General features: G+C 44.2%; 2 protein-coding genes across 11 annotated transcripts in view; both read right to left on the bottom strand.

Moving 5' to 3' along the window:
- Window positions 1–1,520: 1,520 nt before the first annotated feature.
- LOC110071291 (uncharacterized) lies at window positions 1,521–24,598 on the bottom strand. 3 transcript variants are annotated; one of them, XM_078387592.1, is made up of 2 exons: window positions 24,516–24,598; window positions 1,521–3,829 (listed from the first exon to the last, which is right to left on the bottom strand). In XM_078387592.1, the coding sequence occupies exon 2, from the start codon at window positions 3,794–3,796 to the stop codon at window positions 1,802–1,804; it is 1,995 nt and encodes a 664-aa protein (XP_078243718.1). In that variant the 5' UTR covers window positions 3,797–3,829; window positions 24,516–24,598; the 3' UTR covers window positions 1,521–1,801. The 3 variants fall into 3 exon arrangements, with proteins under 3 accessions (XP_078243718.1, XP_078243716.1, XP_078243717.1); XM_078387590.1 differs by lacking the exon at window positions 24,516–24,598 and adding an exon at window positions 12,987–13,154 and having other exon boundaries at window positions 1,521–3,832; XM_078387591.1 differs by lacking the exon at window positions 24,516–24,598 and adding an exon at window positions 12,987–13,154.
- The window catches only part of LOC140704276 (uncharacterized), a 34,212-nt gene continuing 27,784 nt past the window's right edge, over window positions 18,932–25,359 (bottom strand). The window contains exons 1-3 of one of the 8 annotated variants that reach the window (XM_072988993.2): window positions 24,516–24,606; window positions 23,022–23,140; window positions 18,932–20,955 (exon numbers count right to left, since the gene is read on the bottom strand). In XM_072988993.2, coding sequence (XP_072845094.2) covers window positions 19,202–20,955; window positions 23,022–23,103 — 1,836 coding nt within the window. In that variant the 5' untranslated portion in view covers window positions 23,104–23,140; window positions 24,516–24,606 and the 3' untranslated portion in view covers window positions 18,932–19,201. Of the gene's footprint in view, window positions 20,956–23,021; window positions 23,141–23,364; window positions 23,472–24,515; window positions 24,607–25,359 lie in introns of those variants that run through there. The other 7 variants (XM_072988995.2, XM_072988994.2, XM_078387718.1 and 4 more) reach the window with 7 other exon arrangements.

Below are 25,359 nucleotides of genomic sequence, written 5' to 3'. Positions count from 1 at the left end.
TGGAGGTCCAGCAACCCTCTGAGGGCCCCCTTTAAAAAAAGGCGCACTCAGCAGCAGCTACCCCCACCACGACAGAGGATCAAACTTTGTGAGGTGAGCCCAGGCAGCCTCAAGAGCCGAGGCAGCTGAAGCAGGACGAAGAGGAGGAAACACTGTGGGGCGCTGAGGAGGATGCTGGCCAGGCTGGTGTAGGGGGTGCAGAGAGAAAAAGAGAGCCAGAGAACCGCTTCTCTGGAAGAGGTGGTGGCAGTGGCAGCTGCTGTTGGTGGCTTGGAGGCACTCTTTGAGGCCGGGCCGGGAGTGAGCTCCACTCTCAGGCATCGCTCAGCGGCGGCTCGGGCACTTGGGGGAAAGGGCTGGCAGTGCGCCTCGCTCGCCGGCTCTCCCCCAAGACAGCGCCTCTTGCACCCTCCATCCGGAATTGCAGCCTGCCAGCCGGCAGACAGGCTGGCTGGCTGACAGGCTGCAGTTCCAGATTGAGGGTGCAAGAGGCGCTGTTTTGGGGGAGAGCTGGTGAGCGAGGCAAGGCTCTTTTTTTGACTCTTGACAGCAGAGGACGCGTGGGCACTTGGGGGCAGGCAAGGCGGGGCCCGCAAATTATCATCTGGCGGGCCGCAAATGGCCCGTGGGCCGCATACTTGAGACCCCTGATTTAATGCTTGCATAATTGACTGCAGTTAATCACGTCTAACTAATAAGGTGACAGGGCATAAATTGTTTGGGTAAGTGGCTGCATGTCCCTGCGGAAGGCAGGGGAGCTTTGTGAAGGACACACTAAATGGGAACACCTTTGCTCCCATCAGCTTAGGGCAGCGATGGTGGGTGAATCGATGGCACATATGGCACAGCTGGCTCTCTGTGGGCACACAATCCATAAGTCGCTATCGAGAAATACTTACCCACCCTCCGATCCCAGATTTCCACACTTCCCTCTGCTGGTCCTGTGGTCCAGCGGAAGGGTGCAATGGCGGCCATTACTGGTTTAGCCCAACAGGGGATTGAAGGACCGGTAAGTATTTCTCTGTTAATACTGCCCCTAGGGGGGAAAAACCCAAGCACTTAACCCTTATAGTGCAGGAGCAGTACCCCCCCCCAAACTAAAACCTCAGGATTCAGGTTTAACTGTAGTGTTGGCACTTTGAAATATATAAGCTGATTTTGTGTTGCAGTTTGGGCACTCAGGCTCAAAAAGGTTCGCGATCGCTGGCCTAAGGCAACCCATAAACTGCGGCTGGATCCCCTTTATCCCTCCGTTAAGGAGAGAAGAGTAAAACATAGAATGTGTTACCTGTGAATAAGTTACCGGTTGAGTTCAAAGTTAATGTTATTGGTTTGAAGCAAGAAAGTGACTGTGATTTGTTTGGGACAGAGGACCTGAAAGGGTCCCCCAAAGTTGAACCCTCACAGGTTGCCATAACTCACACAAACGTCGTCAGGAGTGGTCTTGTAAAAATGCTCAAAATTATCCACGCTCATCCAGTCAACATCCTTATTTTCATAATTCAGGCTGATTCTCGGAAGACGTCTCATTCCAATCTGAACATTTATTTCGATTATAAAGGCAATTTTCGTAAAACGATAAAGTTTGGATCGTGTTAAAACCATTCCAGTAAAACATACGATTAAAACAATTTTTTAAAAAATCCCACCCCCAGAACACAAGGCAGGGATTTGCACATAACACATCCTCCTTCACCATATTAAAAAGTTCATTTACAGCATATCACCCAGGTGACTGTCTACTTATTGTTGCAAAATGGATAATGGGGATGGAGTTGAAGGAAGACATTTTGTGCACTTTTCAAAGCTTCCCCTCTCTGTGCATCTGCCGGTGTCTGATGCGCTGGGCTCTGCAACGGAAGTTTTCTCCACAATCTCGGCATGGATAGGAATTTTCGCTGGAATGAATTTGTTTGTGCTGTCCAAGGTCCTTGCTCTGGCAGAAGCTCTCCCCACACTCTTCACATTTATATGGTTTCTTCTCCCCAATGTGAACTTTTTGATGATCTGTAGAGTCTGACGTAGCTGTGAAGCTTTTCCCACAGTCTTCACCGCGATAGGGCTTCGCTGCTGAATGTGAGCGCTGATGTATTGTAAAATCAGCAAGATATCTGAACTGTTTTCCACATTCTTTGCAGGTATAGGGTTTTGCTCTTGAGTGAATTCGTTGATGTACTATAAGATTTCCTTTCTGGCTGAACTTCTTCCCACATTCATCACACTTATAGGGTTTCTCCCCTGAATGAGAGCGCTGATGTACTGTAAAATGCCTGGGATACCTAAACATTTTCCCACAAATTTCACATGTGTAGAGTTGTTCCCCTGTGTGAATTCGTTCATGTACCTTGAGGTTTTCTTTCTGGCTGAACATATCCCCACATTTTTGGCACTGATAGGGTTTCTCCCTTAAATGAGAGCGCTGATGTACTTTTAAATTTGAGGCACTGCTGAAACATTTTCCACATTCTTTGCATGTATAGGGTTTTTCTCCCGAGTGAATTCGTTGATGTACTATAAGATTTCCTTTCTGGCTGAACTTCTTCCCACATTCATCACACTTATAGGGTTTTTCTCCAGTGTGAGTTCGCTGATGTACTGTAAGGTTTGCTTTCAAGCTGAACTTTTTCCCACATTCATCACACTGGTAGGGTTTCTCCCCTGAATGAGAGCGCTGATGTACTGTAAAATGCCTGGGATACCTAAACATTTTCCCACAAATTTCACATGTGTAGAGTTGTTCCCCTGTGTGAATTCGTTCATGTACCTTGAGGTTTTCTTTCTGGCTGAACATATCCCCACATTTTTGGCACTGATAGGGTTTCTCCCTTAAATGAGAGCGCTGATGTACTTTTAAATTTGAGGCATCGCTGAAACATTTTCCACATTCTTTGCATGTATAGGGTTTTTCTCCCGAGTGAATTCGTTGATGTACTATAAGATTTCCTTTCTGGCTGAACTTCTTCCCACATTCATCACACATATAGGGTTTATCTCCTGAGTGAGTTCGTTGATGTACTGTAAGGTGTTCTTTCAAGCTGAACTTTTTCCCACATTCATTGCACTGATAGGGTTTCTTCCCTGAATGCAAGTACTGATGTCTGGTTAAATTTGAAAGATGCCTGAATTTTTTCCCACAGTCTTTGCAAGTGTAGGGGTTTTCCCCTGAGTGAATTCGTTGATGTATTGTGAGATGTATGGATTGGGTGAAACTCCTCCCACATTCACCACATTTATAGGGTTTCTCTCCTTTATGAATTCGCAAGTGTACTCTAAGATGTGAAGTCTGCCCAAAGCCCTTTCCACATTCATGACATTTGTAGGGCGTCTCTCCTGTGTGTACCCTTTGATGCCTACTAAGTCTTGAATGGGCACTGAAGCTCTTCCCACATTCCTTGCATTTATATGGTTTCTCTTCAGAGTTTTGTGGTTGAGATACTTCAAGGGCAGAGCTAACACTGAAGCGTTTCTGAGACCTGAAGGCTTTGATATGTTTCTGCCCTGTGTGAGATCTCGTATCTTCTGGGCTCGATCTGAATCTCTTTCTATGCTCCAAGCAATGACACAATTTCCCCTCTGTGTGGCATCTTGGACATTTCACAGGGCTTTTCCTCAGAGCGCTGTTTTGTCCAGACTCTGAGCTTTGAAGGATACATCTGTTTGATATCTTTCCCGTTTCTTCTTCACAGTCAACACTCCTCAGATGTTGATGAGATATGTCTTTCCTCAGGTCTGCCTGGTTCTGCTTCTGCCTCTGGGATTCTTCTGCATCAGGACAGTTCTCATTTTCATCTTCCATTCTTTCTAGTGACACTCTGTGGAGTTTTCCTTCCTGCTGGAAGAAGGAGAGAGTTCATAGTGGATTGAAGAGTTAGTGGTTTACTGGGGGGGGGGGGAATGGTTCTTGAGAAGACAGAATATTGCATGCATTATCTAGGGTTCAACCTACATATCCAGGAAATATTTTTCTTCACTTAAAATTTTTAAAATATCTATCTATCTATCTATCTATCTATCTATCTATCTATCTATCTATCTATCTATCTATCTATCTATCTATCTATCTATCTATCTATCTATCTATCTATCTATCTATCTATCTATCTATCTATCTATCTATCTATCTAACTAACTAACTAACTAACTAACTAACTAACTAACTAACTAACTAACTAACTAAAACTTATATGCTGCCCACACTACCCAAAGATCTCTGGGTGGCTTTCAACAATTAAAATACAATTAAAAAGATAAAACAATTAAAATACAATTACAGCGGTGCCTCACTTAGCGATTGCTTCGTTTAATGATGTATTTGCTTAGCGATGGGTTTTTTAAAGGAATTTTCTGCATCGTTTAACAATGTTCTCTATGGCCGATTTTCACTTAACGATGTCTGTTTTCGCTCATTTAAAAGTTTCTTAATATTTTTGAAACCTGTTTTAAATGCTTGGAATCATTTTATTTTCTCCCCCATTGGAAAGCATTGAACCCAAGTTTGACAGCTGTCAAAATCGGGTCCAATGCTTTCCAATGGGGGAGAAAAAAATTCACCAAAAATTAACGAAGACTCAGAACAAAGCCAAATTAAGTTTGCAAATGTTTTACAAGGTGCACTAATGATTCCAAGCAATTAAAACCATTATTGAACCTTTTAAGACACACTTAAAATTGCAAAAACAGACATCGCAAAACCATTGAAATGCATTGAATAGGCTTCAATGCATTCCAATGTTGGAAACATTGTATCGCTTAACGATGTTGTAACATACAGCACTGATGGTACCTGTCTGTCATGGGTTTGGAGGGAAAGTTCCATCCTATGGGGAGTGGAAGGCGGGACATCAGGAGGAGGGGCTGTACTGTATATATATGTGGAGCTTGTGTGGAGAAGTGAGAAGCTGGAGAAGAGCTGAGAGAAGAAGCTTGAGTGGGAGTCTGTGTGTCAGACAGGGTACTACTGTGTGTCAGTCAGTACCAACCTGATAGGTTCAGGTGTCTGTAGGGTTAGCCAGAACTGATAGGTTCAGGGTCTGTGCTTTAGTTAAATGCGTTCTGTGTGAACCAAACTAGTGTATGTATGATTGAGACTAAGCCACGTTACTGTATCTTATTCACTTGATCATTTTATTTTCCCTGTGTGTTATGTAAATAAACCTTGTTCTTTTATTTGTTAAAAATCCATCCCTGGTCTGTGTGACTTCTTATAGGGAATGGTTGGTGGCAGCTTAGTGAAACTGTGGCATATCCCAGTAGGTCTGGGTTTGTCACATTGATTGGTGTCCAGCGTGTGGGATACGACTGGTCCAGTTGTCCAGTGGTCCAGCAAAGCCTTGGCAAGTGTGCCCAGAGCAAGGGGGGTCTAGTCAGGGACAATCTGAGAGCACGTAGGTAATCGTCTAGGCTTACCTCACGGGGAGGTACGCTAGTAGAAGAACGTGTAACCTCAGATTGGGGAGACTAGATTAGGGAGCTCTGAGGCAACCTGTTTTGGCGGGAAAAAGCTGAGGCAAAGCTGAGTGAAATAGCAGTGATCTAGCTTGTCTGCTGAGAGGCCTAGCAGAGGGGGTGGACTCCGGCTGGCAACAGTTGCAAGTTAGTGCTGAAGAACAGCAGCAATCTATAGAAGGCTGGTTCTGAGGCAAAAGAAAGAGAGAAAAAAAGTGGTCGCTTTATTTTGAGGCTTGACTTTTGAAAGCAGCCTGTTCTGGAGGGGGGATTATGCCCTTGACTCGAAGCCAAATGGCAGAAATGGGTGAAGTGAAAGAACCCCAGGTGGACCAGGGTTCTGAGGATGAATTTGGCTCAGTGCAGGAGGACAGCACGGGAGAGCAGAACCCAGAACTCAGGAAAATGCTCCTAGCCCAACAGCATGAACTGAGGGTGAGGGAGATGGAGGCCAGAGAGAGCTGAAATCAGGCAGGCAGAGGCAGATGCCAAGGAAAGGGGAATGGCCATGAGGATGAAAGAGATGGAACTGAAACACAGACTTAGAATGGCACAATTAAAATTAACATTCCTAAATAAGAAAAATAACAATTTATCAGTTGAAGAAATTTCGGAAAGAGAAAAGTATGAGGCTCAGGCCAGACAAAGTGAGCAGGATCTTGAAAAATATAATCAGCAAAAAGACATTAAATTAAAAGAAATCAGAGATAAGACTGAAGAAAAAGTAAAAGAGATAAAAGCTAGGGCTGAGGAAGAAATTTTACAGATCAGGGCTGAGTTTGAGGCTAAGCAAAAGGAGCTGGATTTGAGAATAAAAGAGAAGAAATTGCAGCTAGAAAAGAAACCAAAAGAAGGCACACAAGTTAAGGCACAACATCAAAACCTGAAGTATTCTGAAGAAAACATGAGGGAAACATGGGACCCTAAGTACTCCAAAGGGTTAGTTCAGAGCCCGCCAAAAATGGGCGGCCATTTTGTTGATAAAACTTCTGGGCAGAGCCAGTCCAGGAACCAGATTTTGGAGGGAAAACTAAAACCAGATGAGAAAGACTCCAAGTACAGCAGAAAATGTTATTTCTGTCAGGGAAAGGGCCACCTAATCTCAGAGTGTGAGAAATGGAAGCAGCTAAAGGGAAATTCGCCTCATGATTTGAGTGGAACCAAGCCAAAAGCTGTGTTCTGTGTCCAGAAAGAGCAAAGCTCCTTGCCACTGAGGGAGCCTGTTGCCATGGCTACTCAATCTGGAACAGCTACATCTGCTGATCAGGCTGGGGAAAATGGTCCTCTTGTGGAGGTCAAGCGCTGCTTGCTAGTGAGAACAGATTCACAGTTGTTTGAAACCGCAGGGGTGGACGTAGGAATACTTGACCATCAGTACAGGGGGTTAAGGGATACTTGTTCCCAGGTGACCCTGTGCCATCCAGATATTATTCCTAGGGAGTATATAATCCCAAATGAGAGCATAAAGGTGGCAGGGATTGAGGGACAGGTGATCTCGCTGCCAGTAGCTGAGGTACCTGTGAACTTTCAAGGCTGGAAGGGAGTTTGGCGGCTAGCGATTTCATCGACTCTGCCAGCAGCCGTGCTCGTGGGAAATGACCTGGCTGAACATGTGAAACGGGTGCTAGTGATTACACGCTCACAAGCCACCACGGGGACAGTTCAGGGGGGTACTGATGAGCCCGAGACGGAAGCAGAGGGGAGTGCCGAAGCTGTGGTGGAAACCTTAACCACAGACAGCAGATTTGGCCAAGAGCAGAAGGCAGACGCCACTCTCCAAAAGTGTTTTGAACAGGTGACAGACGCCCAGCTAACACCTGAAACCCCAGTGAGATTTCTAGAGAAAAAGGGGATTTTATATAGAGAGACCCTGAGGAATATCTCAAAAGGGGGAGATGGGATCAGAAGTCAGCTAGTGGTACCTGAAAAGTATCGCCCCATGATCTTACAAAGGGGGCACTCTGACATGTTTGCTGCGCACTTAGGGGTGAACAAGACACAGCAGAGAATCACACAGAATTTTTACTGGCCTGACATAGGGAAGCAGATCAGGGAGTTCTGTAAAAAATGTGATGTGTGTCAGCGGCAGGGGAATAATCGTGACAGGACCAAAGCAAAGTTGTGCCCTTTGCCTGTGATTGACACTCCGTTCAAATGCATAGGGGTGGATATTGTGGGACCTTTGCCCAAGGCCACAAAGAGGGGGAACCGGTTCATTCTCACCATTGTGGACCATGCCACGAGGTACCCTGAAGCCATACCCTTGACTAACATTGAAACTAACACAGTGGCAGATGCCTTGGTGGGGTATATGTCCAGGATGGGATTTGCCTCAGAAATAATCACAGATTTGGGCGCATCGTTCACATCGAAGCTCATGAAACGCTTATGGCAAATCTGTGGAATTAAGCACAAGGAAACCACTGCCTATCACCCTGAAAGTAATGGGTTAACGGAGAAGTTCAATGGGACTCTGATGCGCATGATTAGGGCTTACTTGGCAGAGAATCCAAACAATTGGGACCAGAAGCTGCAATCCCTTTTGTTTGCTTATCGATCAGTGCCACAAGCTAGTACCGGGTTCAGTCCATTTGAACTTTTATTTGGGAGAAGGGTGAAAGGGCCCCTTGATTTGATCAAACAAAATTGGGAGCAGATCACCCAGGATGACCCACAAGATGTGGTGACATATATAGACACCTTGATGAATGACCTAAAGAGAAACCTAGAGCTAGCAGCAGAGACCCTGCAAGCTCAAAAGGTCAGAAAGAAAGCTTGGGATGACCAGGAAGCCAGGGAGAGGCACTTTAACCCAGGGGAGGGAGTGCTTTGGCCTAGGCCCTGCAAAGAGAACAAACTGCAGCTGGGTAGCCCAGAAGTAAAGTGCTTGGGTCACATAGTAGGGGGAGGAGTGATAAAACCCCTAGAGGCCAAGATGGAAGCAGTTCGTGATTGGCCCAGACCCAACACCAAGAAAAAAGTCAAATCATTTCTTGGGTTGGTGGGCTACTACAGAAAGTTCATCCCGAGGTTTAGCGAGATAGCGACTCCGCTGACCGATCTGACGAGGAAGAAGGCTGATGACCGCATCCCGTGGACCAGCGACTGTGAGGAGGCGTTCCAGAGGTTGAAGGAGGCCCTCATCAACTATCCAGTGCTGCGTGCTCCAGACTTCGACCGGGAGTTCATCATCTACACCGATGCGTCTAACAGCGGGGTAGGAGCAGTTCTTTGCCAGGAGGATGAGAATGGTGACCAGCATCCAGTGTCCTACCTGAGTAGGAAACTCCAGAAAGGTGAGAGACATCTGGCAACCGTGGAAAAGGAGTGCCTGGCCATAGTCTACGCGATCCAGAAGGCCAAACCTTACATCTGGGGAAGACATTTTATTCTGTGCACTGACCATTCACCACTGCAATGGTTAAAGACAATGAAAACCCACAATAGTAAACTTATGAGGTGGGCTTTAAACCTGCAAGACTATGACTTTGAAGTGAAGGTGGTCAGAGGGTCAGTGAACTGTGTTGCTGACGCCTTGTCAAGAAGACCCAAAGAATAAAGACGGCGAAGGAACATGGACTATGTATATATTTTGGTGACCAAAAAGTTAAATGTACCTGTTTATTAAACATGATTGGTTTGTATGAATAAAGGTAACTTGATGTATTGGAAATAGTAAATGTTTAAATGCCTAATTGACATGTTTGGAGTGTAAGTATAAGTAAGTATGGTATTGTATGTTGTTATATAACTGTTTTTGTATGTTTTGGATCCAGGTTGTTTTTTGGGAGAAAAGCACTTTAGCTTTCCCCCTACAAAACAACTTATAAAGAGGGGAGGTGTAACATACAGCACTGATGGTACCTGTCTGTCATGGGTTTGGAGGGAAAGTTCCATCCTATGGGGAGTGGAAGGCGGGACATCAGGAGGAGGGGCTGTACTGTATATATATGTGGAGCTTGTGTGGAGAAGTGAGAAGCTGGAGAAGAGCTGAGAGAAGAAGCTTGAGTGGGAGTCTGTGTGTCAGACAGGGTACTACTGTGTGTCAGTCAGTACCAACCTGATAGGTTCAGGTGTCTGTAGGGTTAGCCAGAACTGATAGGTTCAGGGTCTGTGCTTTAGTTAAATGCGTTCTGTGTGAACCAAACTAGTGTATGTATGATTGAGACTAAGCCACGTTACTGTATCTTATTCACTTGATCATTTTATTTTCCCTGTGTGTTATGTAAATAAACCTTGTTCTTTTATTTGTTAAAAATCCATCCCTGGTCTGTGTGACTTCTTATAGGGAATGGTTGGTGGCAGCTTAGTGAAACTGTGGCATATCCCAGTAGGTCTGGGTTTGTCACAGATGTTTCCTAGGGCGATTTTCGCTTAAGGACGGCAATCTGTTCCTATTGGAACGGATTAACCGGTTTTCAATGCATCTTTATGGGAAAACGTGTTTCGCTTAGCGATGTTTTCCCATAGTGATGTTTTTTTGGAACCAATTAACTTCGTTAAGCAAGGCACCACTGTAATATATATACTCTAGAAAATTGCCATCAGGACCCACAGTTGATATTAGTTCAATTAAAAACCTTCTGGAACAGGAAGGTTTTGACCTGGCACCAAAATGTCATCAGTGTCGGTGCCAGACGAATCTCCCTCGGGAGGGCGTTCCATAGTCTGGGGGCAGCTGTTGAAAAGGCTCTTTGCCTACAAGCCATTCCTCTTACCTCCTTGAAGGATGGCTCTTTCAAAAGGGCCCCATGGCTAGATCTTAACTGCCAGGTAGGCTCATATGGAAAGAGGCGGCCCTACAGCTGTTTAGGGCTTTATATGTCAAAACAAGCACTTTGAATTGGGCCCGGGCAGCAACTGGTAGCCAATGTAATTGAAACAGAATTGGCTTGATATGTTCCCTAGTGGCCCCACCACTCACCAGCCATGCAGCTCGATCTAACATACACTGCTTGTTCAGTATTCAAGTTAGAAGGTCCAGAAAATGAAGGAATGTATACACTTAAGTTAATTAGCATGTGTAATTAAACAGAAAACCTTTGTCCCTCTTCAAACTAGGGAAAATTTAATTTCTCAATGTCTTCTTCTTCAGCTGTTTCTCTTTGGACTCGTAGGCTGTGGGATTCTGAGAGTAAATTTAGATCCAATACTAAAATTCATTCACAGTGATAAATAAGGCAAAAATAGCCTGATGACATCCTGTCTCTTGTGCTTGATCCTGCAACACCCCTCTAGAGAGTTATCTGTAGAGCTTTGGTTGGTACTTGTTGGAAGCACGAGCATACAACTTCCCGGTAGCAGTCCCTGTTCAATATTGATGTGGTTGGGCTACCTGAACCATCATTCGGCCATAGTCTCATTTCAGGATGATGGGAATTGCAATCCAACATTAGCTAGTGGGCTTAGACAAAGGGTTAAACAAAGGTGCAACATATACTCTGATACTGAGCTATGCTTTGGATTCAGACAAATCAAAACATACCAAAATAAGCTTGGTTGGGACTAATAACTATGAGGTCCATATAAAAATAGATCAAACAGATATAAAATGTTTATATTGTATAAAATCTCAATGGGGCAGATATCCGTTCAACTTTTTTTCCGTTTTGATTCATTCATTCATTCATTCATTCATTCATTCATTCATTCTTTCTTTCTTTCTTTCTTTCTTTCTTTCTTTCTTTCTTTCTTTCTTTCTTTCTTTCTTTCTTTCTTTCTTTCTTTCTTTCTTTCTTTCTTTCTTTCTTTCTTTCTTTCTTTCTTTCTTTCTTTCTTTCTTTCTTTCTTTCTTTCTTTCTTTCTTTCTTTCTTTCTTTCTTTCTTTCTTTCTTTCTTTCTTTCTTTCTTTCTTTCTTTCTTTCTTTCTTTCTTTCTTTCTTTCTTTCTTTCTTTCTTTCTTTCTTTCTTTCTTTCTTTCTTTCTTTCTTTCTTTCTTTCTTTCTTTCTTTCTTTCTTTCTTTCTTTCTTTCTTTCTTTCTTTCTTTCTTTCTTTCTTTCTTTCTTTCTTTCTTTCTTTCTTTCTTTCTTTCTTTCTTTCTTTCTTTCTTTCTTTCTTTCTTTCTTTCTTTCTTTCTTTCTTTCTTTCTTTCTTTCTGAGAGTGGGAAAACCATAAATGTGCCTGGCATACAAACCTCTGAGCGTAGCCATCTAAATTTAATTAAATGTTGTCATTTAATTCTTGGTGTTTTAAAAAAATTCTTTACCATGCAGATTTGAAAGGACCTCTGAAGGGAGAGAAATACCTTTATCGCTGTTGTCTTCTCCTTCATCGCTTGCTGTCCACAGCTGCTTCTCTTTACCCTCAAAAGGAGCCTTTCCTTCCATGATATTCTTTTCCCAGAGCTCAACCCTCCTTTAGCGCCTGCCTCAATAGAGCACAATCCTTTTAGGGCTACCGTTGGGACCACAGTTGCTTGCAGATGTGAGGGATAAAGTTCCCTCACCCCACGGAGAGAAGACAGTAAGGATGTGACAATTTGAATCTCTTGCACTCCAACTCCACAAATTATTCAGGAATTCCCCTGGCAGAATTTTGAGAATCCCGGTTCACAGACTCACAGCTTCAAACACCTGCCTTTCCCTCACCTGTTGCAAGGCCTAGTCTTTGAGGCTGCAGTCCACGTCTTCAATTCCTCCTGCAATGATTCCTGGGCATTGTAGTCTTTGAGAGGCCCCCCTAGAGAACAAAATGAGCTATAAGACTACAACACCCAGGAGGCATTGCAGCAGTGTAGCCTTCATAGTATGAGGCCCAGCTTGGAGGTGAGGGAAATATTGGTGTTTGAATGTGTGAGTCTCTGGACTGAAATTTCACCTTGGGAATTTTTTTTTGAGAATTTTGAGAGCTGGAGTCCAAAAATCCAAACAGCATAGCCTGATAAAATAAATCTGTGCTTCTTCTTTGCTACCAGTTCTGTCCATAATCCAAAACTTTCCTGGTAAAGGTGCATGAACAACTGGAAAACAAAATACGAGATAGGTTGATTCAGCACAGAAAGGCAGGGCAGTGAGTTTGGAGAAGCCAAGCAGGGCTGGTAAGGCCAGAGCATTTGAGAGACCGCTAATTCATTTGGGTTACCATACGTTGCAGGTAATCTGAGGGCAGTTAACAACAGGAAGAAACATGGAGGATGAGGGATTCTCCTTGCTCAATCAAGTGGGACTTTGAGAAGGTTCAGCTCCTCACATGTAAAGTCACAGAAACAGAGGACTGGAAGACACCAAGGTTGGTTGCAGCGAAAGGGGGAACAACAGTTGAAGGGAGAGAATGATCACAGGTGAAATGTCAGCCTCCTAACAGACAGTGCACATTTTTGGAAATACGGGCCAGAACAGCTGTCCATCATCTACAGGATTCTGTGGCTTGTATGTCTCAAAAGGGACCCTTGCAGAAACTCTCTCCTGCCCCAGCTCAAGCACAAGGGGAAGAACACACAGTCTCTCTTTCTGTCTCTGCATTATCCTCCATTGCTAAGCCATCTTCTCTGTTTCACCTTCTGTTCCCTCTGAGAAGCTCCCAATATTCCCGTTAACTCACCCAGATGACTTCAATGGCCCAGGAAATCTCAACATCCAGTTACAGAGTTGGAAGAAAAGAAATAAATCATTGAGGAAAACCAGAAGAGACGCAAGGAGCCTTTCCTTGGAAGTCTCTGTTTCTTTCTGCTGGAATCCTACTGCTAATTGCAATTATAGGCTTTTCTTCCTTGTTCACTCCCAGCTTGCTGATTTTCAATGGCATCAGCTGTGGAAAATTTTACTCTAGGATTTGCAGAGAATTCTGGGAGCAACACAGAATCTCCAGCATAGAGGAATCTGGTGGTCGAAGGGGAAAATTAATTTGTCTGGAGATTTATATGTATTTGGTTTTCTGTTTTACCCACAAATGTCCCGTGTGTGTTCATTTGATTCTCAGCTTCCCCGTGTTGTCTGTGTCTGAGGCTATTTTAAAATATTAAAGACCAGAGATTTATACAACTGATAAAAATCCTTTTACTTTGCTTAGTAAGTTGCACCAAAGAAGGCCCATTGACTCTTTGGGAGTCAGTCAGCCAGTCGTTGGGATTAGGTGAGTTAAATCCCCCTAAACTGCATTCATTCCAATAAGCCTACTCAAATTGCAACATAGTATAGTACAGGAAGTGGCAAATAGAAATGGCCCATCCATGGAGCCTAAAGCGCTGATTTACTTAATCTCTATTGATTCAGTTAATTTATTGTACTGTGGTTTATCACCCCAAGCAGGAGCAAGATTTCAGCTGCTGATTGGACAGTTGACACCAACATTTTTAAATTATGATCCCGGCTTCTTTCCGAGGGTGACCAGTAAAATATTTGCTGCCACTGGATTTCATGTTCCAGGCCAGATTCTCAGCACATACTGGGCTCAGCAGGGTTCTGTCCACTCCATAATTCACCGACTTAACGACAAACACTTTGAATTAGGGACCTGCAACTTTCACCTATTTTCCTACTCTTCCCAGATTAAAATTAAGGAAATATTGATACATCTATGGCTTCTGAAAGAACACAGAGAATGGCAGGACAATAATGTGGAAAGAAAGACCTGTTGCAGTTTTGAATGTATAGTTTTGTCAGGACGCGTCTCCTTAGAGAAGTCATTCTACTAGGAGAAGGAGCCAAACTGTAGTTCCCAGCTTCCACCACCTTTTCTCTAGATTGGGTGAGACCGAGAAGGTGTGTGAGTGGGCAACTATGGGCAAGCTTCTCTTTCCTAGATTTCAATTACTCACTTATTTAAGCTTACAACTCTTTAGCTGTGTAATTTAAACCTTGCACACCAGCCTTACCAGGTTTGTTGTTGGTTAGTTGTTAAGTCGTGTCTGACTCTTCGTGACCCCATGGACCAGAGCACGCCAGGCCCTCCTGTCTTCCACTGCCTGCCGGAGTTGGGTCAAATTCATCTTGGTTGCTTCGATGACACTGTCTAGCCACCTCATCCTCTGTCGTCCCCTTCTCCTCTTCCCGTCACACTTTCCCTCAAATCAGGGTCTTTTTCAGACAGTCTTCTCTTCTCATGAGACGGCCAAAGTATTGGAGCCCCAGCTTCAGGATCTGTCCTTCCAGTGAGTACTCAGGCTTGATTTCCTTCAAAATGGATAGGTTTGTTCTCTTTGCAGTCCAGGGGACTCTCAAGAGTCTCCTCCAGCACCACAATTCAAAAGCATCAATTTTTCGGTGGTCAGCTTTCTTTTTGGTCCAGCTCTTGCTTCCATAAATCACCACAGGAAAAAACCATTGCTTTGATGATGTGGGTTTTGTTGGTTAAGGCAGAGGTCATCAGCCTTTTCCTTACTGCGGGACCGGCTGAGCCTCTGAGGAAGGTGGGGCGGCCCCTCACGCTCTTGGATGCATGCACGAAGTGGTGGGGGATCACGTGCGCCAGAGGGCTGTGGGGGCCGTGGTGGGAAATTCAAATTGTGGATGGTGGGGGGTGAGCGCTGAAGACTGGCACGGCAGCCCCGGCGAGCATCCGCTGGTGCCGGTTCTGGAGCTAGAGGCACCAGCAGCAGCACTGGCCTGCTGAGAGTGGCGAAGAGCAGTGACCCTGGCCTTGTTGGAGCCTAGGAGGCGAGCAGCCAGAGAGCGCACCCTGGCCATGCTCAGACTCCCAGGCTGCTGGCGCTGGCAGGCATTCCTGCACCCCTTCAAGCATGTGCCCATGCACAAGGGGGGGTGAGGTGAGCAGGCACTCCTGCACACCCATGAAGCAGTGGGGGAGCATGTGTGCGTGCTGGAGGCATGGCAAGAACTTGGCAAATGGGCTTTGGTTCCCAACCTGAGGCTGAGAATACCCCAAACCAGCTTACGTTTTCTTTCTGCCTCCTTACTGGGGGATGTCCTACCTCTGTTCCCTTCCTGATGTAGACATAAATGCTTGCTTGCCTCTCTCTCTCACTCTCTCCCGGCCCTGCACCATCCCCATCACCACTGCTGCCAGGCCGCAAAGACAGACCTCCCCCCTCCCTCCCTGCATGCACTTGCCTCCCCACAGCTGCTTTGCCCGCGGGGGTGCATGCATGAAGGGGTGAGAGACCGGTCACGCCGGTGCTGGCACACGTGGGTGTGCGCTAAGCAGCTGTGGGGAGGGGAGTGCGTGCAGGGGGGAAGGGGGAAAGTCTGTCTTCACGGCCTGGTCTGGGTCATGCAAGGGACCGGCACTGGGTCACGGACCGAGGGGTTGATGACCTCTGCCTTAGACCACCACAGCTTTCGCAGGCAGAAAGTGACTGTGGCCCTCCTATTATAAATTTCCAGATTACAACACTAGACGTGTGTTTTATATGACCCTCCACTATTTTGAGTAGCATGAATGGGATCACAATGACCAGATAGGTGGAGTATGTAGAAATAATAAATAAATAAATAAATAAATAAATAAATAAATAAATAAATAAATAAATAAATAAATAAATCACTGCATGTTCAAAAGAGAGTTGTACCCTCTTTTGACCCCCTGGAGTGAGGAAGCCATTTAATGGTTGTTAGGTCTATTTTGTGCGCTTCTGCCATTCACAGTTGACTTAGGGAAGTTAAAGCTGTCTCCTGTGAATCCCATCTCCTGCTATTGATGGAGATGGGTGAGATTTGCATCAGGATCTCAGCAGGCTCAAAGATATTCGTGTTCCTTGCAGCCTCCTTTAAGTGCTGAGCAGGTTGGTGTTGGGGATTTCTTTTTTTTGGCGGATCAGTATTGTTGTTTCCCCCCATCTGGTTGCCTTGCACATTCCTGTTTGGTTGAGGGTGTCTTGGTGCTGGGGTCAGTGATTTTGTGAGTTTCCCCAAAGCGGATTCCACCGCATTCATTTTATGACACACCCTTTGTAGATTATTAAATATTGTGGTGACAGTTTGAGCTGTGAGCAGGCAGTGTTCTGCTAAGCGGGTAGGCACCTGAAACTGCCTTAACAGGGGAGGGCAGGGAAGATTCAGCATTTAGCCCCTCAGTGATTGGAAGCGTTTCATTCCCTCAGTATTGCAAATTGGTTGCTTAGGTCTACGGGGACCCCAGCCATTAAATTACTCATTGAGCAGTTGGTTGTTAGAAGCTTATCTATTGTCAGTTGCTTCACTGCTTTGCCTGGGTGATGACCCGGGCTTGATCTATGATGTTTATTTCCCATTTGCACTCAATACACTGTGTGGCAGGTCGATGAGAATGTGAGGATTTGCTGATTGCAGGTTCAGAGCAGTTTGCTCCTCTCACTGACGACAATCTGTCTCCCATTTTCACCTCAACAGCTTCTCATCCTGTCACTCTTCTCTGGCGTGCTTTGTCGAAGTTCTCATAAAGTAAAAGTTTGGAAATCCATTGTGAGGAGGCTTGTAGTTTTGCAAGGGCTGTTTAAAGCCACAGGTGTGAAACAAAGTCAAAAGAAATGCTCCAACCAGAAACCAAGAGACAAAATCTTCATTCAAATAGTTAAGACAGTAGAAGCCCTTCGTTGCCTTATGTGATGTGGTGCTCTTCTTCCTTGCAACCATCCAAAGTTCCAGTTAAACTATAAGGTGAAATATTAAAAGCTGCCTAGAGTGGTCGCTTGGCTAGATAGGTGGAGTATGAATGAATGAATGAATGAATGAATGAATGAATGAATGAATGAATGAATGAATGAATGAATGAATGAATAAATAAATAAATAAATAAATAAATAAATAAATAAATAAATAAATAAATAAATAAATAAATAAATAAATAAATAAATAAATAAATAAATAAATAAATAAATAAACAAACAAACAAACAAACAAACAAACAAATAAATAAATAAATAAATAAATAAATAAATAAATAGGCAGTTAAAATCACATTAAAACAATGATAAGCAAGTGGAGGAGGCTACTCGTGGCAGCACCCGACTCTTCTATGATAAAAGCTGCAAGCAGTAAACACTTATTTCTAAAAGCTTAAAAGATAAAAGAATCAAAGCATGAAAAGAAGTGGAGCTTGGAGCATGCAGTGTCTCTCCCTTGAGCCGTCAAGCTGGGCATTCAGTTTACCCACCTCAGAAAGAAGGAAAGCCAAGTCAGCTTTGGGCCATATGGCTCGGTAATTTCATAGAAAAAGGGCTACTGGTACTCTCATTAGCATAACGTATTTGCTTATATCACCCCTGCAAATTCTTTTGAGTGGTATGAGGGGAAAGTATTTGAAAATTGAGGCTGATCTTTTGGACTTTCAGCCAAGAACCACCATTCTGTGGAAAAGGGAACACTGTTCAGGAATCTTGGTTTAATTAGAATAACCACACACCGGCCAAAATTTAATCATTATTCATTTAATGTTTGTACAATTGACTGCAGTTAATCAGGTCTAACTAATAAAGGGATGTGGTGGCGCTGTGGGCTAAACCGCAGAAGCCTGTGCTGCAGGGTCAGAAGACCAAGGAGTCGTAAGATCGAATCCACGTGACGGAGTGAGCGCCCGTCACTTGTCCCAGCTTCCACCAACCTAGCAGTTCGAAAGCATGCAAATGTGAGTAGATAAATAGGGACCACCTTGGTGGGAAGGTAACAGCGTTCCGTGCCTAAGTCGCACTGGCCATGTGACCACGGAAGATTGTCTTCGGACAAACGCTTGCTCTATGGCTTGGAAACGGTGATGAGTCGAACACGACTGGACAAAAATTGTCAAGGGGAAACTTTACCTTTACCTTTACCTAATAAAGTGCCACGGCATAAGTTGTTTTGGTAAGTGGCTGCATGTCTTTGCGGAAGGCAGGGGAGTTTTCTGAAGGACTAATGGCGGGTGAACCTACAGCACGCGTGGCACAGCTGGCATGCAGGCATCTCTCTGTGGACATGCAGGCCATAAGTCGCCATCGGGAAATACTTACCCACCCTCCGATCCCAGATTTCCGCACTCCCCTCTGCTGGTCCAGTAGTCCAGCGGAGGGGTGCAATGGCGACCATTACCGGTTTAGCCCAAAGGGGGATTGGAGGACCAGTAAGTATTTCTCTGGTAATACTGCCCTGGGGGGTGGGAACCAAGCATTTAAGCCTTACAGTGCAGGGGCAGTTGCTTTTTTCTCTAAACTTAACTTTTTTCTCAGGATTTAGGTTTAACTGCAGTGTTGGCGCTTTGAAATATATAAGCTGATTTTGTGTTGCAATTTGGGCACTCGGGCTCAAAAAGGTTCGCCATCACTGGCCTAGGGCAACCCATAAACTGCGACTGGATCCCCTTTATCCCTCCGTTAAGGGGAAAAGAGAAAAACAGAATTTTTTACCTGTGAATAAGTTACCAGTTGAGTTCAAAGTTAACGTTATTGGTTTGAAGCAAGAAAGTGACTGTGATTTGTTTGGGACAGAGGACCTGAAAGGGTCCCCCGAAGGTGAACCCTCACAGGTTGCTACAACTCACACAAATGTCGTCAGGAGTGGTCTTGTAAATATGCTCAAAATTATCCACGCTCATCCAGTCAACATCCTTATTTTCATAATTCAGGCTGATTCTCGGAAGATGCCTCATTCCAGTCTGAACATTTATTTCGATTTCAAGGCAATTTTCATAAAATGATAAAGTTCGGATCATGTTAAAACCATTCCGTTAAAACATACGATTAAAACAATTTTTAAAAAATCTCACCCCCAGAACACGAGGCAGGGATTTGCACATAACACATCCTCCTTCACCATATTAAAAAGTTCATTTACAGCATATCACACAAGACTTATTGTTGTAAAATGGATAATGGGGATGGAGTTCGAGAAAGACATTTTGTGCACTTTTCAAAGTTTCCCCTCTCTGTGCATCTGCCGGTGTCTGATGCGCTGGGCTCTGCAACGGAAGTTTTCTCCACAATCTCGGCATGGATAGGAATTTTCACTGGAATGAATTTGTTTGTGCTGTCCAAGGTCCTTGCTCTGGCAGAAGCTCTCCCCACACTCTTCACATTTATATGGTTTCTTCTCCCCAACGTGAACTTTTTGATGATCTGTAGAGTCTGACGTAGCTGTGAAGCTTTTCCCACAGTCTTCACCGCGATAGGGCTGCGCTGCTGAATGTGAGCGCTGATGTATTGTAAAATCAGCAAGATATCTGAACTGTTTTCCACATTCTTTGCAGGTATAGGGTTTTTCTCCTGAGTGAATTCGTTGATGTACTATAAGATTTCCTTTCTGGCTGAACTTCTTCCCACATTCACCACACTTATAGGGTTTCTCCCCTGAATGAGAGCGCTGATGTACTTTTAAATTTGAGGCGCCGCTGAAACATTTTCCACATTCTTTGCATGTATAGGGTTTTTCTCCTGAGTGATTTCGTTGATGTATTATAAGATTTTCTTTCTTGCTGAAACTTTTCCCACATTCACCACACTGATACGGTTTCTCCCCTGAATGAGAGCGCTGATGTACTTTTAAATTTGAGGCGCCGCTGAAACATTTTCCACATTCTTTGCATGTATAGGGTTTTTCTCCTGAGTGAATTCGTTGATGTACTATAAGATGTCCTTTCTGGCTGAACTTCTTCCCACATTCATCACACTTATAGGGTTTCTCCCCTGAATGAGAGTGCTGATGTACTTTTAAATTTGAGGCATCGCTGAAACATTTTCCACATTCTTTGCATGTATAGGGTTTTTCTCCCGAGTGAATTCGTTGATGTACTATAAGATTTCCTTTCTGGCTGAACTTCTTCCCACATTCATCACACTTATAGGGTTTTTCTCCAGTGTGAGTTCGTTGATGTACTGAAAGGTTTCCTTTCCGGATGAACTTTTTCCCACATTCGTTGCACTGATAGGGTTTCGCCCCTGAATGCAAGTACTGATGTCTAGTTAAACTTGAAAGACACGTGAATTTCCCCCCACAAACTTTGCAAATGTAGGGGGTTTCTCCTGAGTGAATTCGTTGATGTGCTGTGAGTGTTACGAATTGGGTGAAACTCCTTCCACATTCATCACATTTATAGGGTTTCTCTCCTTTATGAATTCGCAAGTGTACTCTAAGATCTGAAGTCTGCCCAAAGCCCTTTCCACATTCATGACATTTGTAGGGCTTCTCTCCTGTGTGTACCCTTTGATGCCTCCTAAGTCCTGAACTGGCACTGAAGCTCTTCCCACATTCCTTGCATTTATATGGTTTCTCTTCAGAGTTTTGTGGTTGAGATACTTCAGGGGCAGAGCTAACACTGGAGCATTTTTGAGACCTGAAGGCTTTGATATGTTTCTGTCCTGTGTGAAATCTCGTATCTTCTGGGCTCGATCTGGATCTCTTTCTATGTTCCAAGCATCGACACCATTTCCCCTCTTTGTGGCATCTTGGACATTTCACAGGGCTTTTCCTCAGAGCACTGTTTTGTCCAGACTCTGAGCTTTGAAGGATACATCTTAGATGTTGATGAGATATGTCTTTCCTCGGGTCTGCCTGGTCCTGGTTCTGCCTCTGGGATTCTTCTGCATCAGAACACTTCTCATTTTCATCTTCCATTCTTTCCGGTGATACTGTGTGGAGTTTTCCTTCCTTCTTTTGTGCATCATCTGCTGGAAGAAGGAGAGAGTTCATAGTGGACTGAAGAGTTAGTGGTTTACTGGGGGGGGAATGGTTCTTGAGAAGACAGAATATTGCATTCATTACCTAGGGTTCAACCTACATATCCAGGAAATATTTTTCTTCACTTAAAATTTTTAAAATTATCTATCTATCTATCTATCTATCTATCTATCTATCTATCTATCTATCTATCTATCTATCTATCTATCTATCTATCTATCTATCTATCTATCTATCTATCTATCTATCTATCTATCTAATATGCTCCCCACACTACCCAAAGATCTCTGGGCGGCTTTCAACAATTGAAATACAATTAAAAATTAAAAATACAATTAATATATATATATACTCTAGAAAATTGCCATCAGGACCCACAGTTGATTTTATTGCAATTAAAATCCTTCTGGAACAGGGAAGTTTTGACCTGGCACCAAAATATCATCAGTGTCGGTGCCCAACGAATCTCCCTCGGGAGGGCATTCCATAGTCTGGGGGCAGCTGCTGAAAAGGCCCTTTGCCTACAAGCCATCCCTCTTACCTCCTTGAGGGATGGTTCTTTCAAAAGGGCCCCATGGCTAGATCTTAACTGCCAGGTAGGCTCATATGGAAGGAGGTGGCCCTTCAGCTGTTTAGGACTTTATATGTCAAAACAAGCACTTTAATTGGGTCTGGGCAGCAACTGGTAGCCAATGCAATTGAAACAGAATTGGCTTGATGTGTACCCTAGTGGCCCCACCACTCACCAGCCGTGCAGCTCGATTCTGGACCAGTTGCAGTTGTTGGACCGTCTTCAAAGGCAGCCCCACGTAGAGCGCATTGCAGTAATCTATGCGAGATATTACCAGTGCGTGTTTAACTGTCATGAGACTCCGCTCGTCCAGGTAGGGCTGTAGCTGGTATAATTTCCACAGCTGAAGGAAGGCGCCACCGAGTCCACCTGGGCTTCCAGAGTTAGACTGGGTTGCAGGAGCACCCACAGGCTGTGGACCCTGTCCCTTAGGGGGAGTGTAACTCAATTCAGGGCAGGGAAATGGCCCTCCAGCCTATTCAGCGAAGCACCCAGTAACAGCACTTCCACTTTAGGTGGAGCTAAAAGCACAAGGTGTCTCGTGGTTGAGTAATGAAGAGTAATAAGTTTCATTTGTTTAAATCAAATACCATTAGCTGCAAAGCTTACTTAATTGATTATCTGACTGCGGATCCAGAAGCCAGACGTTTGACTCCCTACTACACCTCCCAGGAAAAGAGCCAGCCAGCATAGCTTTGGAGAAGCTGTAAAGTCCCGGAGTTCCCCTCAAAATGATCAAAAGGTACACCACTTCTGAATGCTCTCTACCTAACCAACCTTAAACTGGTCCTCATAAGGACTATTTGACTTGACACTGTGTAAAAATACACAGCATAAGTCAAGCAGAAGACTGGAACAAATCATCTAACACAGTGGTCCCCAACCCTTTTTTGGATTGTGGACTGGTTGGAGGGGTGCGGGCGCTTATGCGGGGCAGGGGGCACCCTTGTGCTCACAGGTGGGCTTGTCGCGTTTGCAGGTGGGTGTGTCACGCTCACAGAGGGGCGTGTCACACTCTACAAGCGCGACATGCCCAATCGCAAGCGTGACATGCCCACCGTGCGTGCAGGGGCGGTGGAGATCCATGTCCGCGGTCCTGTTCCAGAAAGCCCACAGACCGGTACCAGGCCACAGACCAGGGGTTGGGGACCCCTGATCTAACATACACTGCTTGTTCAGTATTCAAGTTAGAAGGTCCAGAAAATGAAGGAATGTATACACTTCAGTTAATTAGCATGTGTAATTAAATAGAAAACCTTTGACCCTCTTCAAACTAGGGAAAATTTAATTTCTCAATGTCTTCTTCAGCTGTTTCTCTTTGGACTCGTAGGCTGTGGGATTCTGAGAGTAAATTTAGATCCAATACTAAAATTCATTCACAGTGATAAATAAGGCAAAAATAGCCTGACGACATCCTGTCTCTTGTGTTTGATCCTGCAACACCCCTCTAGAGAGTTATCTGCAGAGCCCCCTGAAGGGAAATACCTTCATCGCTGTTGTCTTCTCCTTTTTTGCTTGCTTTCCGCAGCTGCTTCTCTTCACCCTCAAAAGGAGCCTTTCCTTCCATGGTATTTTTTTTCCAGAGCTCACCCCTTCTTTAGCGCCTGCCACAATAGAGCACAATCCTTTTAGGGCTACCGTTGGGACCACATTTGCTTGCAGATGTGAGAGATAACATTCCCTCACCCCACGGAGAGAAGACAGTAAGGATGTGACAGTTTGGATCTCTTACACTCCAATTCCTCAAATTATCCAGGAATTCCCCTGGCAGAATTTTGAGAATCCTGGTTCACAGACTCACAGCTTCAAACACCTGCCTTTCCCTCACCTGTTGCAAGGCCTAGTCTTTGAGGCTGCAGTCCACGTCTTCAATTCCTCCTGCAATGATTCCTGGGTATTGTAGTCTTTGAGAGGCCCCCCTAGAGAAAAAAAATGAGCTATGAGACTACAACACCCAGGAGGCATTGCAGCACGAAATCAAGAATGAAAGTGTAGCCTTCATAGTATGAGGCCCAGCTTGGAGGTGAGGGAAATATTGGTGTCTGAAGTTGTGAGTCTCTGGACTGAAATTTCACCCGGGGATTTTTTTTTTTTTTGAGAATTTTGAGAGCTGGAGTCCCAAAAATCTAAATGGCATAGCCTGAGAATACAGTATAAATCTGTGCTTCTTCTTTGCTACTAGTTCTGTCCATAATCCAAAACTTTCCTGGTAAAGGTGAATGAACAACTGGAAAACAAAATACGAGATAAGTGGGTCTTAATGATGGCAATTTTAATTGTATTTTAATTGTAATTTAATTGTATTTTAATCATTTTATTTTATTGCATTGAATTTTAATTGTTGTAAGCCGCCCAGGGACCTTTGGGTAGAGTGGGCGGCATAGAAATTAAATAAATAAATAAATAAATAAGTTGATTCAGCATAGAAAGGCAGGGCACTGAGTTTGGAGAAGCCAAGCAGGGCTGGTAAGGCCAGAGCCTTTGAGAGACCGCTAATTCATTGGGTTACCATACGTTGCAGGTGACCTGATGGGCAGTTAACAACAGGAAGAAACATGGAGGATGAGGGATTCTCCTTGCTCAATCGAGTGGGGCTTTGAGAAGGTTCAGCTCCTCACGTGTAAAGCCACAGAAACAGCACTATAGAGGACTGGAAGACACCAAGGCTGGTTGCAGCTAAAGGGGGAACAACAGTTGAAGGGAGAGAAGGATCACAACTGAAATGTCAGCCTCCTTACTGAGAGTCCACATCTTCTTCTTTTGAAATACGGGCCAGAACATCCGTCCATCATCCACAGGATTCTGTGGCTTGTATGTCTCAAAAGGGACCCCTGCAGAAACTCTCTCCTGCCCCACCTCAAACACAAGGGGAAGAACACACATTCTCTCTATCTCTGCATTATCCTCCATTGCTAAGCCATCTTCTCTGTTTCACCTTCTCTTCCCTCTGAGAAGCTCCCAATATTCCCGTTAACTCACCCAGATGACCTCAACGGCCCAGGAAATCTCAACATCCAGTTACAGAGTTGGAAGAAAAGAAATAAATCGTTGAGGAAAGCCAGAGTAAAAGTAAAGAGCCTTTTCTTGGAAGTCTTTCTGCTGGAAGCCTACTGCTAATTGCAATTAGAGGCTTTTCTTCCTTGTTTTATCACTCCCAGCTTGCTGCTTTTCAATGGATCCAGCTGTGGAAAATTTTACTCTAGGATTTGCAAAGAATTCTGGGAGCAACACAGAATCTCCAGCATAGAGGAAACCGGTGGTCGAAGGGGGAAAAAAGTTTGTCTAGAGGTTTATAGGTATTTCGTTTTCTGTTTTTACCCTCAAATGTCCCGTCTTTGTTCATTTGATTTCTCAGCTCCCCCATGTTGTCTGTGTCTGAGGCTATTTTAAAATACAGTGGTGCCTCGCACAACGAGTGCCTCACACAATGATGAATTCACACAACTATGCCTTTTTCTGTTAAATTTGCTGCCTCACACAGCGATGTTTCCTATGGGGGATTTTCACACAACGATCTCCCTTTTTGCTCCTGTAAAAGTGTCTTACAATGTTTGGACGCTGTTTTAAATGATTGCAATGGTTAGTCCACCTCCTGAAACCTATGCAAACTGATTTTGGTGTTGTTCTGACACTTCGTTAATTTATGATGATTTTTTGTTTTTTCTCCATAGGAAACCATTGGATGGTCTGTCTAATGGTTTCCAATGGAAAAAACAAAAAATCATCATAAATTAACGAAGTGTCAGAACAACACCAAAATCAGTTTGCAAAGGTTTCAGGAGGTGGACTAACCATTGCAATCATTTAAAACAGCTTCCAAACA

This window comes from Pogona vitticeps, chromosome 2 (assembly GCF_051106095.1).
Source record: "Pogona vitticeps strain Pit_001003342236 chromosome 2, PviZW2.1, whole genome shotgun sequence".
Classification (NCBI taxonomy): domain Eukaryota; kingdom Metazoa; phylum Chordata; class Lepidosauria; order Squamata; family Agamidae; genus Pogona; species Pogona vitticeps.
Note: the sequence above shows the minus strand (reverse complement) of the source record. Positions and strands in the feature narration are given on the sequence as shown.

Coding starts and splice junctions, on each gene's coding strand:
- LOC110071291 (XM_078387592.1), bottom strand. CDS start 3,796: ATGGAAGATGAAAATGAGAACTGTCCTGATGCAGAAGAATCCCAGAGG.